This window comes from Gambusia affinis, linkage group LG19, assembly GCF_019740435.1.
Source record: "Gambusia affinis linkage group LG19, SWU_Gaff_1.0, whole genome shotgun sequence".
In the NCBI taxonomy this organism is placed as follows: Eukaryota; Metazoa; Chordata; class Actinopteri; order Cyprinodontiformes; family Poeciliidae; genus Gambusia; species Gambusia affinis.
In genome coordinates this window covers 5,597,066-5,613,218 of record NC_057886.1, presented here as the reverse complement: position 1 = coordinate 5,613,218, position 16,153 = coordinate 5,597,066, and the positions used below count along the sequence as shown (strand labels likewise).

General features: G+C 40.8%; 1 protein-coding gene across 2 annotated transcripts; it reads left to right on the top strand.

Annotated features, from left to right (window-relative positions):
- The first annotated feature begins 385 nt into the window (after positions 1-385).
- On the top strand, positions 386-16,078 carry LOC122822134. Of its 2 annotated transcripts, none has more exons than XM_044100572.1 (13): positions 386-1,022; positions 2,569-2,724; positions 5,434-5,552; positions 5,738-5,909; positions 5,996-6,114; positions 6,443-7,946; positions 9,341-9,438; positions 10,521-10,594; positions 12,545-12,648; positions 13,492-13,672; positions 13,897-14,044; positions 15,203-15,272; positions 16,031-16,078. In XM_044100572.1, exons 1-13 carry the CDS (start codon positions 524-526, stop codon positions 16,051-16,053), a joined length of 3,267 nt encoding a protein of 1,088 aa, XP_043956507.1. In that variant the 5' UTR covers positions 386-523; the 3' UTR covers positions 16,054-16,078. The 2 variants fall into 2 exon arrangements, with proteins under 2 accessions (XP_043956507.1, XP_043956506.1); XM_044100571.1 differs by having other exon boundaries at positions 439-1,022; positions 12,548-12,648.
- The last annotated feature ends 75 nt before the right edge of the window (positions 16,079-16,153 follow it).

Here is a 16,153-nt window from a genome sequence, read left to right as displayed (position 1 = left end):
TTACATTATAGCGGTGCCATTTAAAACCTTTTTCCCCAGCACTCAACTTTTTATTATTATGTTTGGATACAGCCTTCTAGGAACAGCCAACTTCGTTAGTAATGGCCTTTGGCAGCTTACCCTCCTTATGCCGGGAGTCCAGGCCATAACTGTTGCAAGCTTAAATTTATTTATTTTTATTAGTCTTATGTCATACTCTAATTAGCGGAGAAACTGAATTTGAATATTTTATTAATTGGGAACCACAATAAGCAAAATGGACAGAAATGAACGCTTAAAATGTATCACTGTGTGTGAGGAATCTATCAAATTCTGCTGAATTAATTAAATAAATTCACCTTTTCATTATGTCTATATTTACTGGGACGCAGACGGAGTTGTAGTCCAGAACCTAGTGAGCATGCGCCATTAATTTGTGCCAATTAATGAGCAGGTGTGTTAACAGGATGTCTACAAATCAAACAGCCGCTCTTCACTCGGTCCTAGTGTCTTGGTGCGTAGAGAAAAAAAAATCGTATCTGCAATGTATTTGAAACTAAAAGCATACTGCTTGGGTGTTCCACTTTTATACACCTTGTCGACAATAAACCTATCTTCATTAGTCCGGTGTGAGCACACAGCTCACTCCTTCCAGCCAACCTCTCGTTCGGCTCCTCACAATGTCCGGAGCGGTGTTTTAACGACCAGAGTCCCCAGCGACCCCTCCGCCAGCGCGGCGGGGCACTTGGCCCACTTCAGCGGCCCAAGGCGCCAGAACCTTGAAGACTGGACAACGACGAAGCTCCCCGGACTCGGGTCAAAGCGGGGAATTGGGGCCAAGATGGCGTCGTCTTCAAGTTTAGCACACCGCTACAAACGCTGGCAAACGGAGGGAGAAAGGTTGCTTACTTTTCACGAGGTTCTGGATGGGAACTGCAGCAGGGGAACCATCAGGCGTATAGTCTCCGGGAAGTTTTACATCGCCGGTCAGCTGGAAGCAAACCCCCGACACGGAGGCCGTCAGTCAGATTCTGCTGCTACAGGTGAGACTCCTGGATTCTGCTGCTACAAGTTGTTGAACACAGAAAGGTGCTGGCATAGTTCTACCGCAATATATGTGACAGTTTTATCAGCAGGGCCGGAGGTAGAAGGGTACGGGCCCTTGGGCTACAGCCAGTTTGGTGCCCTGCTCACACAAGTTTCTTTCTCTGACATCATTTGCTGTAAACTGAGGTTTTTAAGCTGTGTGCACATCAAAGCTGAGGTTTCCCTTAACGGCTTTTGCAATTTTTATTTTTTTAAAAGCTTCTCACAAACATGCAATGTTTCTAAAAACGCCTAATGAATACATTTGTTGGCCTTGTATACGGCATTGAAGTGTAATCATTGGAAACGCGCCATTAAATTCAGAATCGGCCAAAGCGTTTAAATATGGGTTTCTAACAGTGCTGAAAGTCTAAATTTTGCTTTAATCAGTTTCCATGTTTGGTGAAATGTTTTTAAAAAAACAACACATTTTGTTGCTTGATTATTTAGTACCCATAGTGCCATCTGCTGGTGGACATTTTTCTGCATTGACTTTTGTTTTTATAGTCAGTCATTGTGCGGTATAGCTGAGGAACGCATGTTGAGGAGTTCAGACTAAAGTATTATTATTTTTATTAATGTGACAGTATTTCCGAACAATGCTTTCGTGTTTGCTTCATTGGCTAGACAGAGTTGCACATGTTTTTGTTGGGCGTTTAATTTATTTTATTGATTCAAATTAGCTGTTTTATGAATATTAAAAATTTAAAAAAACTTTCTCCAATGTATTTAGTTGGACTTTTTGAACTCTAGTCAATTCCCAGAAGAAATGATTGAAATAAAAGCAACTCTTTGAAAATACTTTGTCTTCAGTGTTTTTATTTTGTTTTGTTTTAAGGAAAGGGAAAGAAAAAAATCTCTTAAATGAATTTTTATTTTTAAGCCATCTCACCCAATCCTAGTTCTTGTCTGTACTCACCAGCTTTACCAAGTTTTAAACTTGAAAACTTCTGTTTGTATTGATTGTGATATAATTATTTTTTTACTACCTTTTTGATAACTCTAATCTCCAGATGTTTCTATTGTAGTATTATTACTGTGTCTTTGCCTAATGACGCCATAAACTCATTGTTTTCATCCCAGCAAACACTTTGTCTTCTATTTAAGATTGAAAACTTGGCTAGCCTTATTTTATTTTTATTTTTTAGAAGTTGTTTATCCTGACTTGTGTTTAGGTTTTTCCACATGTTGCCAGCAAACAACCTGTCTCTGTGTATTTATTTTTCAATTTCATTTTTCAACTTTAAGGCACATTGGGAGGCCGATGTCTGTCTTGTATGTTTGCTTCTGCAACCTCTCCTTTTTGTTTGTACTTTAAATTTCCAACTCAGCTGAGTGCGATTAGCCGCCATGTTTCCTGTCAGTCAGGCCCAACGCGCTCCTTCATGTCTGCGACCTCTCTTGTTTCATGTTTACATAACTTTTCTTACCAGTCTAACAAGGGGACGTACAGTTGCCTTCCCGTTCCACCCCAGACATATTCAGATGTCTTGTGTATCCCAGTCCAGACTCGGGACAGCCGGGCGAGCGGCACCGGTCAGCATGCTGGCAGCTTTGAGGAGAGCTGGCGGAAGCTGGAGCCGTCGGTGGAGTGTGGAGACGACGCCATGACCCTGACTGTGAGGAGGAAACGAGCCACACAGCTGCTGCTGGACCGAGGTGAGGCTCGCTCTTCACCCAATCCCTCGTCTTTGACAGGTTCTGTTCGATTCTTCCAGCGTTGGTGCAAGCATAATGCTGCAGCATTAGGTCCGCTCATATGGGAAGCTGTGTAAATAAATATATTTCTCTCTGTATCCTGACACTAATCTAGAATAATAAAAAAAAATCACAAACAACATCAGAGATCTACGGGGAAACATTTTTCTTCAGTGTTTCTTTGCAATAAGTTTTGCATTCCCGATTAATAAGCTATTTTGTATACAGTCACAAATGTCAATTTACATTTTATGCACATTTAAAGAGCCTCTGATTATTATTTACTCTTTAGTGCAAAAAATTGAAACTCTATTTCATGTTCATGTCAGTCTGTGTAAGGCTGAGATGGAAGCATCTCTTTAAACCATTCAGACCAACACAATCAACACTGTCTGATTACTCATTACCCAGTGATAATAACTCAGAAATGCCAGTGATAATAACTCAGAAATGCCAGTGATAATAACTCAGAAATAGCCCAAATAGTTTGGATGTATTTTTTTCTTTCTTTCCTACTTGTGAAAAGTTTCTGTTTATATCTTAGGTTTGCGGTGCATTTCTATCCTAAAGAAAAAGATGTAAAACTTCAGATATTTCACGAGATATTAACATACAGGGAAAAACCTTATAGCAGAGTACAATGGCCACTGTAAGAAAGTTTTTCAGTATGAAATTATGCTGCATGAACTGATCAGTACATTATTGCAAGGGAATGCAAAAGAAAACTAAAAATCCTCCATGTCCCCTAGGGGCCTCCGTAGAGATCTTTCAGCATTTTGATAAAAATTTAGTCGACTGATTTTGATGAAAATGAACAAACGTACGATGGGGGTAAGGAAGCAGCCGCCACTAGGGGCAGCATAACCTGAGCGCTGCTGTTCCTATTGAAGCACAGTAACTCTCTGTGCTTTGTAAGGATCTCTCAAAGGGTTTTGTTGGTTAAAAAAGAGGTGAAAATGTCTGTTTAACCTCGTCTTTCTGTCTGGCGAAACCATTTGGGCATTAAGGTGGATCATTTCTATGCAGGGCTGACAAATTGTTATCAATACCAGTTTCAAGATGGTTTTTCTTTAAACTTTGTGACAGAAATGCCATTTTTCCAGATTTCCTTACAAGGATATTTGATGTTAAACATTAACATTAGAAGGATTAAATCCACAGCTAAAGTACCGGTACAACTTTATGGAGATGACCTTTATTCACTTGGCTCTGCTCCAAAGCAGGACGCTGGTGACCTCTGAAGTGAAATTGTTTCATTCATTAGGGTTGGTGCTGAATGTACAGAGGATTAAAACATTCCAGGTTTATAGATGAGGATGAATTACTCTGTTTTCAAGGCTTTGAAGGTCTTTGTCAACATTTTAATGAAGCATTACAATACTGAGCTGTGCCAGAAATGTTGTTTCCCAGACTCCCTATGAGAAAACTCGTAAGTAGTGACTGTCTGCTTGGAGGAGAGCCGACTGAACAGACGAGGAGTTTCCAGGGACCGTCGCTCTTTCAAGAACAAGCAGACGCACCTCCTTTATGTCTCTATTTTATTCCATTACCAACACTCTAAGCAAACAATGTTATTGTTTTAATCAAAACCAGATATTCAATGTTCTGGTCAGACTGATGGGAGTCTTAAGTTGGGTTTCTTAAAAACGTGTTTAAAGCGGGGAACAGACTCAGTTTGGAGGGAAAGTTTAATAACGCCTGCTGGTATTTACTCTCAGTGAAGTCTAGATCAATTATGGACATAAAAGATTGTGGAAGTCGTCAAACTGTCCAAACATATACTGGTAGACCAGTGAAACACCCTGCTCTTCATTGCAACCGGAGGGTTTGAGTTTGATTTATTGTCGCCATTGATTTTGTGACAACTGCTTAAAGCTTGTAAAAAGACTTTTGTGTAGCTGGAGGGTGTAACAGCTGTTTGGCTAACAACGCAGTTACAAGCAATAACTCTATCCAAATGCAATAAATTGGAGATAATGCAAGTGTAAGCTTCAGCCTAACATGTAATGTGTTCTTAAAAAGGATTCCCTGGCTACGTGAAGGATCACGTTTCCAGTGTTGGGAAACCAAAATAGTGACTAGAAAGTTGAGATTAACCAAATGCGCTTGGATTGTCGTTTTTCTTGATTGCTTCGACCTGCTGGCGAAACGGGGATCGACTCCGTTCTTCAGCTCTGTCTCACTGATTCCACTGCAGCGATCAGTCTGCAGGCCTTCAAACGTCTGTTGTTGTTCACCACAATCTGTGAAAGATGAGTCATTACTGGGCATTTCTAATTCTTGAATTTTTTTAAATTCTCTCTCTATAAGTTTAATGGCACCACAAAAAATGTAATCTTTATGAGACTTGAATCCAATTTGCATTATACTTTGGAACTCTGTGTATAATGGGGTACAATGACAAGCTGAGGACTCTGTTGTTGTCCACTAAGCAATTATTGAGAGGAATGTCTCATCCACTTGGCTGCAAGCTGTGTAGTTTTAGGGTAATGTTTGTTTTTTTGCTTTATATTTTAAATGTTTTGCCACAGTTGGTCCCCTTTCTAACAACATGTACCAGTTTTACCAGGATGAGGCTTCTGTAACCATTTTGAAAAGGTGTAGTTTGAGTCAACAGCAATCTGGAAAAACTGTAAACTTTGTCCGTCATTTATTTGAACTATGTTGCAGTGAACGGCTCATCGGTGCCCCTGCTCCATCTGCCTCAGCAGTGCGGCTACTCCGTTCGAAGCTCCTGGAAAGACCTCACTCTGATGGCTCAGTATGACGCCTGCCACGTCGTTCGAGAGGTGTGCTGTTGATTTTTAATTCCTACACGAATCCCATCATCTCATGTATTTTAGAGTCATTAAACCAAAAGTTTCACTTCACTGCTTTTAGCTGGAGTCTTTCTCTGATGCATTAACTGCTAGATTCTTCTCTAATGGGTGTGAAATCCTGTGTTTGGACATATTATTAAAATGCTTCCCCTCAGGATGATGGCTATGTGTTGCCTCTGCTGTGGAGGGGGATTCCCGTCAAGGTCTCCTGCCCGGTCTCCCAGCTCCACCTTCCAGATGAGGGGCCGTCCTCGCTCTGCTGCTCCCCCAACGGCATGACGGTGAAACTGAGAGGACCGTCTGCTGTGGAGAACCCGCATGTAAACGGTACTGTTTCTTTAAGAATCAGGAAGCACTCACTAAAAGCATCACCTTTTATTCTAATACCAGGTTACCCTTCTGCCCCACTACAGTTCGGGGTGAATGGACTCGTCTGGGGCTGTTGGCTGAACAGTGTGGTTATACTGTGTCCAGACTGGCTGCAGAGACGGTCATCGCCGTGCCGTTCCTCACTTGTGGTATAACGGTGAAGGTAAAATAAAAAATAAAAAAACAGTTTACCAGTTAGTCTCTCCAGGTTTTTTGCAAAGTCGCGATGACAAAAATTGACGTAAAATCAACAGATGCCGTCATTTAAATGCAAATTTTCCACAAAAATAGTCAAGTATTGGATTTAAGGGACTAGCTCCCACCTGGAGGTGGCAGTATTTATTTTCTGAATGTGTACAATGCATATTTACAGAAAACTCAAAGGATTAACTAATGTACTGTGGTAATTTGGCAGTAGCAGGAATAATTGTTGCGTTGCAACAAAACTGAACCATTTTTATTTTTTTAACCTGCAATAAATTCTCTTTCAGGATGTAAAAAACACACTTCTGCTTAAATTAGGGGAGGAGATTTTCATGTTGGCTTGTCCTAACTCTGCTTTTGGAGAAGCCTCAGCCGCCCATCGGCCTCTGGCTGACAGCCCCACAGATTTCACCACAAAGCTGCCAAAACGAAACCTTGAATCCCTCAGGCATTTACTGTTTATGCCGCCTTTCTACTTGGCTCCACCTTTCTATCCTCACCCAACATATCACCGTAGTTACTCTAAAAATGAAGAACGGGACGCCCAGAGTCCTCCTACTCCTTTTTCTGTGGCTCCGATGGCCGACTTTAGTTCCCAGCTGAACTCTCAAGACCATTACTCTCAGTCTCTTAAAGATGTACATGAAAACATTCGTATCCAAAAGCCTCTTTCATCCAAAGAAAAGTTGTCTACGTTGGGCTCATTTCATAAAGACCATATAGCTCCTCTCTTGGATGTCTCAACGAATAGTTTCTCCCCTAAAGCTCTGCCGGTTCAGGTGGCAGCTCCTCATTTCCACCATCCCAGCCATGATTTTAGCTCCCATTTCCACTACTACCATCATCCAAAGATGCCTGTTCTTGGCACACCTCCGGGCCCACGTCCGGGTCTTCCTGGATCACAAACCTCTTCCGATTCTCCGAACCATCAACATCCATCCGAGCAGTTTGAGAGTCGGAAAGAGGGACCAACCTGGATTTCGTCGCCTGAAGACGCCCAAACGAAGAACAAAGTAACAGCAGTTCATTCACCTTACTTTACTCATCTGTTTCCTTTCTATTACCCACATGTTACAAAGGGTGACGTGAAAAGACTGGGGCTTCTCTATCTAGATTGGACTGCAAAAACAAACATGTCTTCGGTACCCTTAAATCCTGAAATGCAGAGCATTAATCCCGAGCCAGAGAAGGAGAAATCCGATTTTCAGCCCAGTTCGAAACCAAAGCGACAAGACAAAGACGACAAACGTTCGGCCTCTGTGTCTCCAGCCCCGGAAAGACCAGATCCCGTCGCAGTTCCTCCTGACAAACCAGTGTTCCCCACTCCAGGATTCACCGATAACGCAGATCCCTACAAGTACTACTACCATCCGTACTATAACTACTACCTGAAGTATTGCGCACCAGAAGCGTTGCGTGGCGTCTACAACCGTCTGGGTCAAGAATCCTTGTCAGTACAACAACCTTCCCACTTGAGATATCAAACCAATACTCCTCTCTCTGAACCAGGGTACGACATTCTCAGCAGACTGACGTTCCCCTACTACTATTACTATCACTACTATCTGCCTCAGCTGTTCAGGTACTACCAGCAGCTCCATCTTCCAGGAGGTAAAGACTCGGAAAAAGACTCTACATCTCTGCTTTCCCCAAATGTGGATTACAGTGACCTGCAGAGGCTTCCTCTTGCTTCTGAGGGCCGTCGTTCCAGCACCTTCAATCCAGGTTACTCCAACTATATTGCTTGGCACCGCAGCGGGTTTAATGAGAAGCTGGGCAACTACATGAGAGGTAAATGATTATTTTAGGAATTGTTTGTTTATGGTCGCAGTACTTGTTTTTTTTTTGGGGGTTTTTTTGACAGTAAAATTCTGTAGAGATGTGCTGAGGAATCAGTTTGACTGGAGCTGATTCAGGAAAGGCAACATGTATAACCAGGAAATGTTTTCTAGGTGTTGGTTCGGTTGACGTGAACTCTGGTGCGTGGAAGAGAAATCCTGCAACCACTAAAATCTGACTTCTCTCCCGATTATGTTTTGTGAAGAAGGACGTTGTGCTCATGTTTTCTTCAGAGGTTTTCGTGTCGTTTTGTTCAGTAGTTCTTGGTGCAGCGCCGCCACAGGTGAGGAGGGGAACAGGCTTTTCTAAGGCTTTGGTTCATTTGACAGTGCAGTGTAAAAGTGAACCATACCAGCTGAAATGTAACAGACATTACAACCGTCGTCCCAATTTGAACTGAGTTTACTAATTTTATTGGTGTGAAGACGCCCATAAAATAAATTTTCCTTTTACCACAGCCATATGACGCCTTGAAAATTAGCCTCTGTCTCTTTAAGAACTCTATACACTTTCTGACAGTCCCCCTTCAGCAGGTCATTACAACAAGGCTTCTCATCATGGCGTTACAGCCGTTCTGTATTCTGTATGATGAGCTCAGCAGACCTGCAGCTCCACCAGGTTTTTGCTAATTGCTGCTGCCGCTAGTCTGGAGGGAACTGAAGCTCCGAGGCGGCGCTTTGGGATAATGGGCGATGCATTTTATGAGCAACCCTGAACGGTTGCCATTGAAAATGAAAGGATTCCTGAAACGTGTATAAATGGCTCAACACAACGCTCCGAGTTTGTTTTCGATGAGGGAATATAAAGCAAAAAAAAAAAAAAAATCTAGCCTAAAACATTAAAAGCTGACATCTGGGTAACATGTTTGTGTCCTGAAGCGATGAGGCATCATGTTTAGCTGTTACTCATCCCACAGGGATTTATGAGGATGTTTTTATCAAAGCAAACAAAATGAATCAATTAAAATCATTCCTGTTTTCTTCCCCCTCCACATATGTGATCAGAGGATGAGTAATCCAAACGGGCCGCCCCACCCTGCTGCCTTGGATCCGTTTCAGACGTACTGCAGTAACTGTTTTTGGCCGCCGTTCACACATTCTGCCTCTACCGTCTTTCTAAGGAGGAAAATAAAAAAAGCTACCTTGTTGGTACTTGTCCCAAAAGCCGAGTTAGTCTGAGGGTTGTTTCAAACACAAATGTTGAAGTTAATTTGCAGTGACTCTGTGTAGTTTGAGGCTTCATGCTAAGCTACGTCTCACAGGTACGACCTTGGTGTGTGTTCGAGTCAACAGATGGCTGCGCTTTTTTGTCTTTGCTGTGCCTTGACTCTTTGTTGAATCCCTCAGCGGCCCCACCTGCTGAGGACAGGAAGGCTCCCTGCATGTTGCTGAAGCTTTCCTCCGATCCAGACGTCCACGCTGCTCCCCTGGACGGCTGCAAACATGTAAGAAGCACTTCTGTTGATCTGGAATTCATTCATTCATAAATTGCTGATTATGATTTTTTTTTGTTTTGTTTGTTTTGTCTGTTGGCGTAGATGAGTGGCTTGCAGTTAATGAAAATCAGTATTGCGTAAGAGCAGTAAAACAGGATTAATAAAAGAAAAAGGATGTAGTCTGGTTTATGCAATCAGAGAAGAATGCTGACTTGGCATTTGTCCTCTCGTACAGCTGGATATCGTGAATAAGGGAGAAATGCTACAATAGGTCAGAGTTGAGGAAGATGGTGGATCAGAGTGCATGTTGTCAAATTGAGTGGAAGGAAAAAGTGTGGTTCAGGAAATGTGCACAAGCAACAGGGGTAACTGTGACCTTCAGCACCAGAAGTGAAAATGTTGATGGATTAGATTTTTTTAAATTATTATTATTATTCCCAGGTGAAATGATGGCTAAACAAATGTGAAGACTGATTTATACTGCACTACTTTTGTTGTGAAGAATTAGTTCTCTAATGTTTATTTTCATGCATGTTAAGTGACAAGGATTCTGTGTGTGTGTGGGAATCTTTAATTTAAGAAAAATAATTTCCAGTCAAGAACTGGGTTTGCAAATTAACCCAGCTAGAAAACCCATGTACGAAAGGATTGCTTTAGTTTTAATATTTAACTCTTAAAGGCGGTTAAAGTAGATTAAATAAACTTGAATTGCACCGTAGGAGGAGTCGGTGCTTCAGGAACTACCACACAGATGTTTTCAGCGCCAAGTGTTGCTTTCCTTGTATTGAGCCACTCCTGAAATAATGATTTATTTATTTTTTTTGAGGATTTGAAATGGGTAAAATAGAGGAAAGGAAAAATCTTATTAATCTGAGTTTACCTTTAGAAATAAACAACCATTTTCATGTTGGTCTAATTTCAGGTGCATTTGTAAATTGAAAGAAATGACACATGACCACAGGGTGGGCTAGAAGGACATTCAGCCTCAAACTTTAAAATTGATTAATTTTCCATCTGAGTCCAAACTCAGAAACTGACACCAGAGACGAAATGAATTATTATTCTGTATTTGTTTTTTGCTCTTTTCTTAGAGGCCTGGTCAGAGGATGGTCCGTCAGACACAAGTTCACGGTCTCCTATCAGAGAGAGGTTTCTTCCCTGTAAGGTTAGCAGTCGCTCTCCAAGTGCATTTTTAGTTGATTCTGTTCTGAATAATATCGCTTTTGTGTCTGTGTTTAAGTTTTCATTCACAGTCGGGTTGCTTTAGGTTTATTTTTGCATAGCAAATAATCCTATATTGTTGCATGTTTTAGCCACATCCTGCTGGAATGCTTCATGGGGAAATTTTTGCATTTCTGATGACATAAAAATGCTTTTATTGTTTATTTCAAGCCAGGAAAATCTGATGCGATCTAGTACGTAATCTCTTTACACTTTGAGAATAAAAGCATAATATAGTGTAATGCAAAAAGAAAAATCAAATGATTGTCTTACCGTCCACTCCTAATAGATTCTGCAGTTGCTGGCACACATTATGAAAACCTAAAAGTGGTTAATTTTGTCACTATGATGTTAGCTAAAGCATTAGCATACTGCTTTTCCTCTTGTTGAACTTTTTCCAAATCTAGTCATGTTAATGTTACTATGTTAATTTCATTGGGATTAAAATGTTGAGAAATTTCACAATTTCAACATTGGAATTTTTTTTTTCTTTGGTTTTTAGATGTTTGTTAAAGCTGAAAGGTGTTACTTGGATTTGCATTCAGCCTCCCTGGGTCGGTACATTTGTGGGGTCACTGACTCCAGCTACAGTACAAGTCTTGCATGTTCTTCTACCAGCTTTGCATACTGAGGTCATTTATTTATTTTTATGTCCAGTTGGTGCTGCAAAATGGTTCAGTCTTGAACAGTGAACATCCAGGAGGCAGTTTTCAAGTCTTTATCTCTGAACTCTGACTTGAGAAGTATGTAAATCGGCGATGCCCAAGTCCAGTCCTAGAGGACTACCATTCTGCTATTGTTTTACAAGATGTCTGTATATTTACGAGTTTAAGTCTTAAACTCGTGTATAAAACTAACCTGGGCTCCACTGATCCAAACTATTCCATTGTGACTCTGTTGAATGTTTCCTTGTTGGTAGATCTTCCAAGAACTCTTATTTATTCTTATTTACCGTATCTTTAGTACTATAAGCCTTTTCTGTACTTTTTTTTTCCACGCTTTGAACTTTGTGGCTGACAGCCCTGTGCGGCTTTTCTCTGGATTTTTCTTCAACCACCAGGGGGGGCTCTTTAGCGGGACGTGAATCATTGGAAGTCAAAATTGGAAATCAAAGAAGAGAGCGCTAATTTTCATTTAGAACAAAGACATGCTAGCTGCAGGTACGACGGAGAAATGTTTTAAAACTCAAACCCCCTCATCATGTAAACAACACGAAGACATTCATATGATGCAGCTTTTAAATTGAAGGCTATCGATCTGGCAATACAGATCGATAGCCGCTGCACATAAACTCGGCGTCCTTAATATATCCAGCAGATTTATTAAGGACGCTCCCTCTGCTGCATCCTTGTGGAAAACCAAGAGCGGCGGAAATACCAGCGACTTTTCCAGTTGTTTTTTTAAAAATTATTATTATTATTTTATAACTTTATGGGTGCGGCTTATAGTGAGGTGCGCTCTACAGTCCGTAAAATCTGGTATTTGATTTCTACTGCCACCATGTTTCACTGTCAATATAGAGCGGATGTTATGCAGTGCTCATTTTCACCCACACAATGTTGCACTTCCTGTTCACTGGCTGCACAAACCACTTCCTGTGACCTTTTTAAACCCGTTTTTTTTTTTTTTTGTTGTTTTTTTTTTTTTGCTCCACTCCTCTGTGAGGCAGAGATCCAAATAGTTCAGTGTCACGTTCACTTGGTTCCAGTGAATTTCCTACTTATTTATTTTTTTATTCACGGGAGTGAAGGGAGATAAACAAAAAAAAAAAATCTAATTGTCAAAGTGAAAATGATGTGTAATTTTGCATTCGCTCCACATTTCTGCTCTGCTTTGTTTGAATAATAATAAATTGTGACCAGACGTTTTCTCTCTGGTTAACTTTGACCTCCAGCAGGTTGGTGGTGGGATGCGGCGCCCCCTCTGATCCAGGTGAAGTCAGGCCCTCCGCTGAGCCGCCACCGTCTGCCGTCACCGTGGCTCTGAGGATAGCAACCGGTGACGCCTCTATTGCTCCATCTGACCCATGAAAAGTCCCATTACTGCTCCTGCACATCTTGACTTTTTTTTTTTGCTTTACAATAAAAATCACACAAACTTGCTGTTCTCACATTGCTGAGGTAGCAATTTAATATCTGTAGTAGACTTGTGATTTTCAGAGTAACTTTTTATTTGAGTAAATTTGCATTCCATAAAGAAAACTAAATTAAAAATCTTATTTTACAAACCAATGATTTAGCAAACAAATTGATAGGCTACCTAATCATAGATTAAGTGAATAATGAAAGATATCTACTATCTATATATACACATAAATTGTTCTTTAAAATGAATATATTTGTTACACAATACATACACAGGACATGATGGTGTAAGCCTTTTATAATTTGTCATATTAAGCTCCCCCAAAACATTAATTAATTCCAGTTTCACACCAATAACTGAAACACATCTACATTTAACTTTTTCTCTTTAGCATGTTAAATATAATTTACAAGGTTTGTCAATGATATTTACTCTCAACTTCATGTCTGAATTCCAGAAGGAAAAACGTTTAATGTTGTACATACATTTCCAGTGTTTTTACATGTGCAATGTCTTTAAATGTTAAAGTATTATTTTGAATAAAAGCTTTATTAGTTAGCTCAAGTTAATAAATTTTGCTATTTTGCTTTGTTTTTGCAACCAATATGCCAATAATTTAGTTGTTTTTTTGTTTTGTTTTTCATTTAGCATTTCCTCATATTTCTGCGCATTGTGACAAATGGATCAGAACCAGAAACGAGTACATAACATGCGAGCCGTGTGCGTCTCTTAAACCTCTCCCCTCCTGTCTCGCAGATGCGTCCTTCTCCAGCTTCCACCCTGACGCTCAGCTGCCCATCAGCCTCCTGCAGGGTGAATCTGTCCATGTGGAGCTCAGCCTGCTGCAGCCTGCAGACGCCACCCTGCAGCTCCTTCTTCACTCCTGCCTGGCTTACACTTTGACCCCGCATGTCTACTGGATGCTGTTTTATGACCGGTACGGCGTTCACACACGCTGGACGTCCTCCTGTGTGACCTCTGGTTGGTTACTGCTGCATGTCTGCGCAGCAGCCACACATTGGAAAGCCCTGCTCCAAACTATGAACGGCTCTTATTTTAGCTCGATCAGGAATGGGTTGTGGCTGCTTGTACATGTTTGACATCTTGCAGAATAATAAAAGAGCTCGGCTGGAACGATAATAATCGTGGCTCTGTGTTCAGCTGCAGCAGCCAGAGTGCGTCGCAGCTGCTTCCTTCCCCTGACCCTCGGCACATCTGGAGGATTAAAGTTTCCAGCTTCCCCTCCCTGCCTCCAGCAGGCTACACCTACAGGACTCCTGGGGGGCCAGCTGCACCGGAGGACCCAGAGGTAGGGAGAGAACCGGCTCCTCTTCTTCTGGGCCTCGTCCACACCAGAGTAAGACTGTGCTGCTAAGACGGAAATCAGCCGGAAGGCCACGTTTGGTTTTAGTGGCGGAGTGGAGCCGCGTTTCCATTAATTATAGAATTGCGCGACTTGAAATGACGAAAAATAAACTCGCTTACTGGAAACGATTTCCAAAAAACTCCGGTTTTTCAGTAAAGTTTTTGCACTAGGACGAAGAATCAAAATGGCTTTATTTTGCAATGAAACACTTTTTTTTTTTTTTTTTTCTTCCTCTGGCGTCACACGAGTCACATGATCAACAGATGTTTGAAACACAAACTTGCAACAAAAGGTATAAAAAAAATAGAAAATGGTTAGTTGGTCATGCTAATCATCCTAAATGCTAATCCTGCAGACAACTAAACAGAAAATAGTAAGTTGTTGTTTTTAAAGATTACGTTGTGCTACGTTGACTACACTTGTTAATTTTGACCCTGAAGAACAAAGTCAGTATTATGATGTAGAACTTTTAGATGAGCAATAATAAATATATTTACATATACTGTATATAACTATTATACAATTGCAGAAACTTTTACGTTGGTCTTATATAGTTGCATCTGTACCAGATTCCATAGGATTTTTATTGTATTTGTAGGTTTTCAGTTTCTCAGAGAAAAGCTCCCCGACTTTGGATCAATTAGAGAAAGTCAGTTTTTTTTATTTTATGAAAAACGACTCCTAAGATTGTTGCCCTTTGAACTTCTGCTTGTTTTGCTGAAATTCATCAGTGAAAGTTGAGATGAGATCCGTCTAATTGGTTCATCTCTCTAGTGGGGTAAAACCTCACGCACAATCCTGTGTTGGGTGCAACCAGGTCAGCTTCGCCTCACGGTTGCTATGGACGCTCAGTCCCATGCAGAGCTCCGTCACCTGGATCCTGTAATGCTGCTCTTGGTGGAAACTGTTGGATAAAATCAGAGCAACCTGTTGATGCTGTGGTGACGTTTCCCAGATCTGCTGCCATCAAGTCACAGTAAACCGTTCAGGTCCCGGAGGATGTTTGTAAAGTCTTACTCTGGTGTGAAAGGCAGGCCTCAGAATATGTTGCAACACCGTGAGAAGATGATCGTACTGTAAAATCTTTTCTCCTCCCATCAGGTTTACTTCCTGTGCCACACAGAACTGTGCTCAACCGTTTGTGAGGACTGTGGTGTGAGCTGCAACAGCGGTAAGAGATAAAGTTGTAGCTTTAGGTTTAATCTATGAAGATCCGTCAAGATTTGTCCTTACAAATCTATTTTTATTTTATTTTTTTCCAATCACTATAAAATCCGACATAAAACACATTTTTCCCTGCAGATTACAACCTTCCTCCATATCCGTTTGTTTTTACTCCTGGTAGTTTAATTTGCTTGCGCATCATTTAAAAAAGCTAATTCAGCCTTTTTTTCTTTAACCATTTAAATGTCTCTTTATTAACTACTGGTGCCAAGGAATGAAATGCAAATGAAGACGATCCAATCTTTTGGCTTGCCTCACCAAAAAAGAAAAACTGCTTCAAAACTGCAGAAATTACAGCAGCTCCAACCTTGAGGACCTTTATGTAGTCTGGTCCTTCAGTGTGTCTCACAAGGTCAAAGGTTGTTGCACGTAGCGACTTCTTAACCTGGAGGGTTTGATGGTTTCAGTTGAATGAGGATTTTCTTTTTTTAAAGATTCACACCAGCTCTGATTCTTGGTCAGTTGTTATGTTCTGGTCTGAATGTGTCTTCATTCCAGTTGAAACTAACTGTATTTATATAAACTTCATATATTTGTATAAACGCGACTCGCTAAATGTTTTAAATCACCGTTGCAGTACTTCCTTACTCAAACACGTCTTCTGAAAAAGCTCAGACATGAAAGTGTTTTTATTTTTGCACCATTTTCACCTTTTTATTTGTTTTCATGTATTCAGCATGGCTTTTTTTTTTTTTATCTTTGCAGGTCCCAACACTGTAACTGGATGAAATAAAGACACTTTTACACATTTGACTTATTTCTGTGTTTTATCAAAAAAATGTGTACAAATTGTCTATTTTGAGGGGGTGGGGGGAAATAAATTTGGAC

Excerpts from the sequence above, each read along its gene's own strand:
- LOC122822134 (XM_044100572.1), top strand. The coding sequence starts at position 524 with ATGTATTTGAAACTAAAAGCATACTGCTTGGGTGTTCCACTTTTATAC. Across the intron at positions 1,023-2,568 it reads GTCAGATTCTGCTGCTACAG|TCCAGACTCGGGACAGCCGG; the intron begins GTGAGACTCCTG and ends TGTGTATCCCAG. Across the intron at positions 7,947-9,340 it reads GCTGGGCAACTACATGAGAG|CGGCCCCACCTGCTGAGGAC; the intron begins GTAAATGATTAT and ends TGAATCCCTCAG.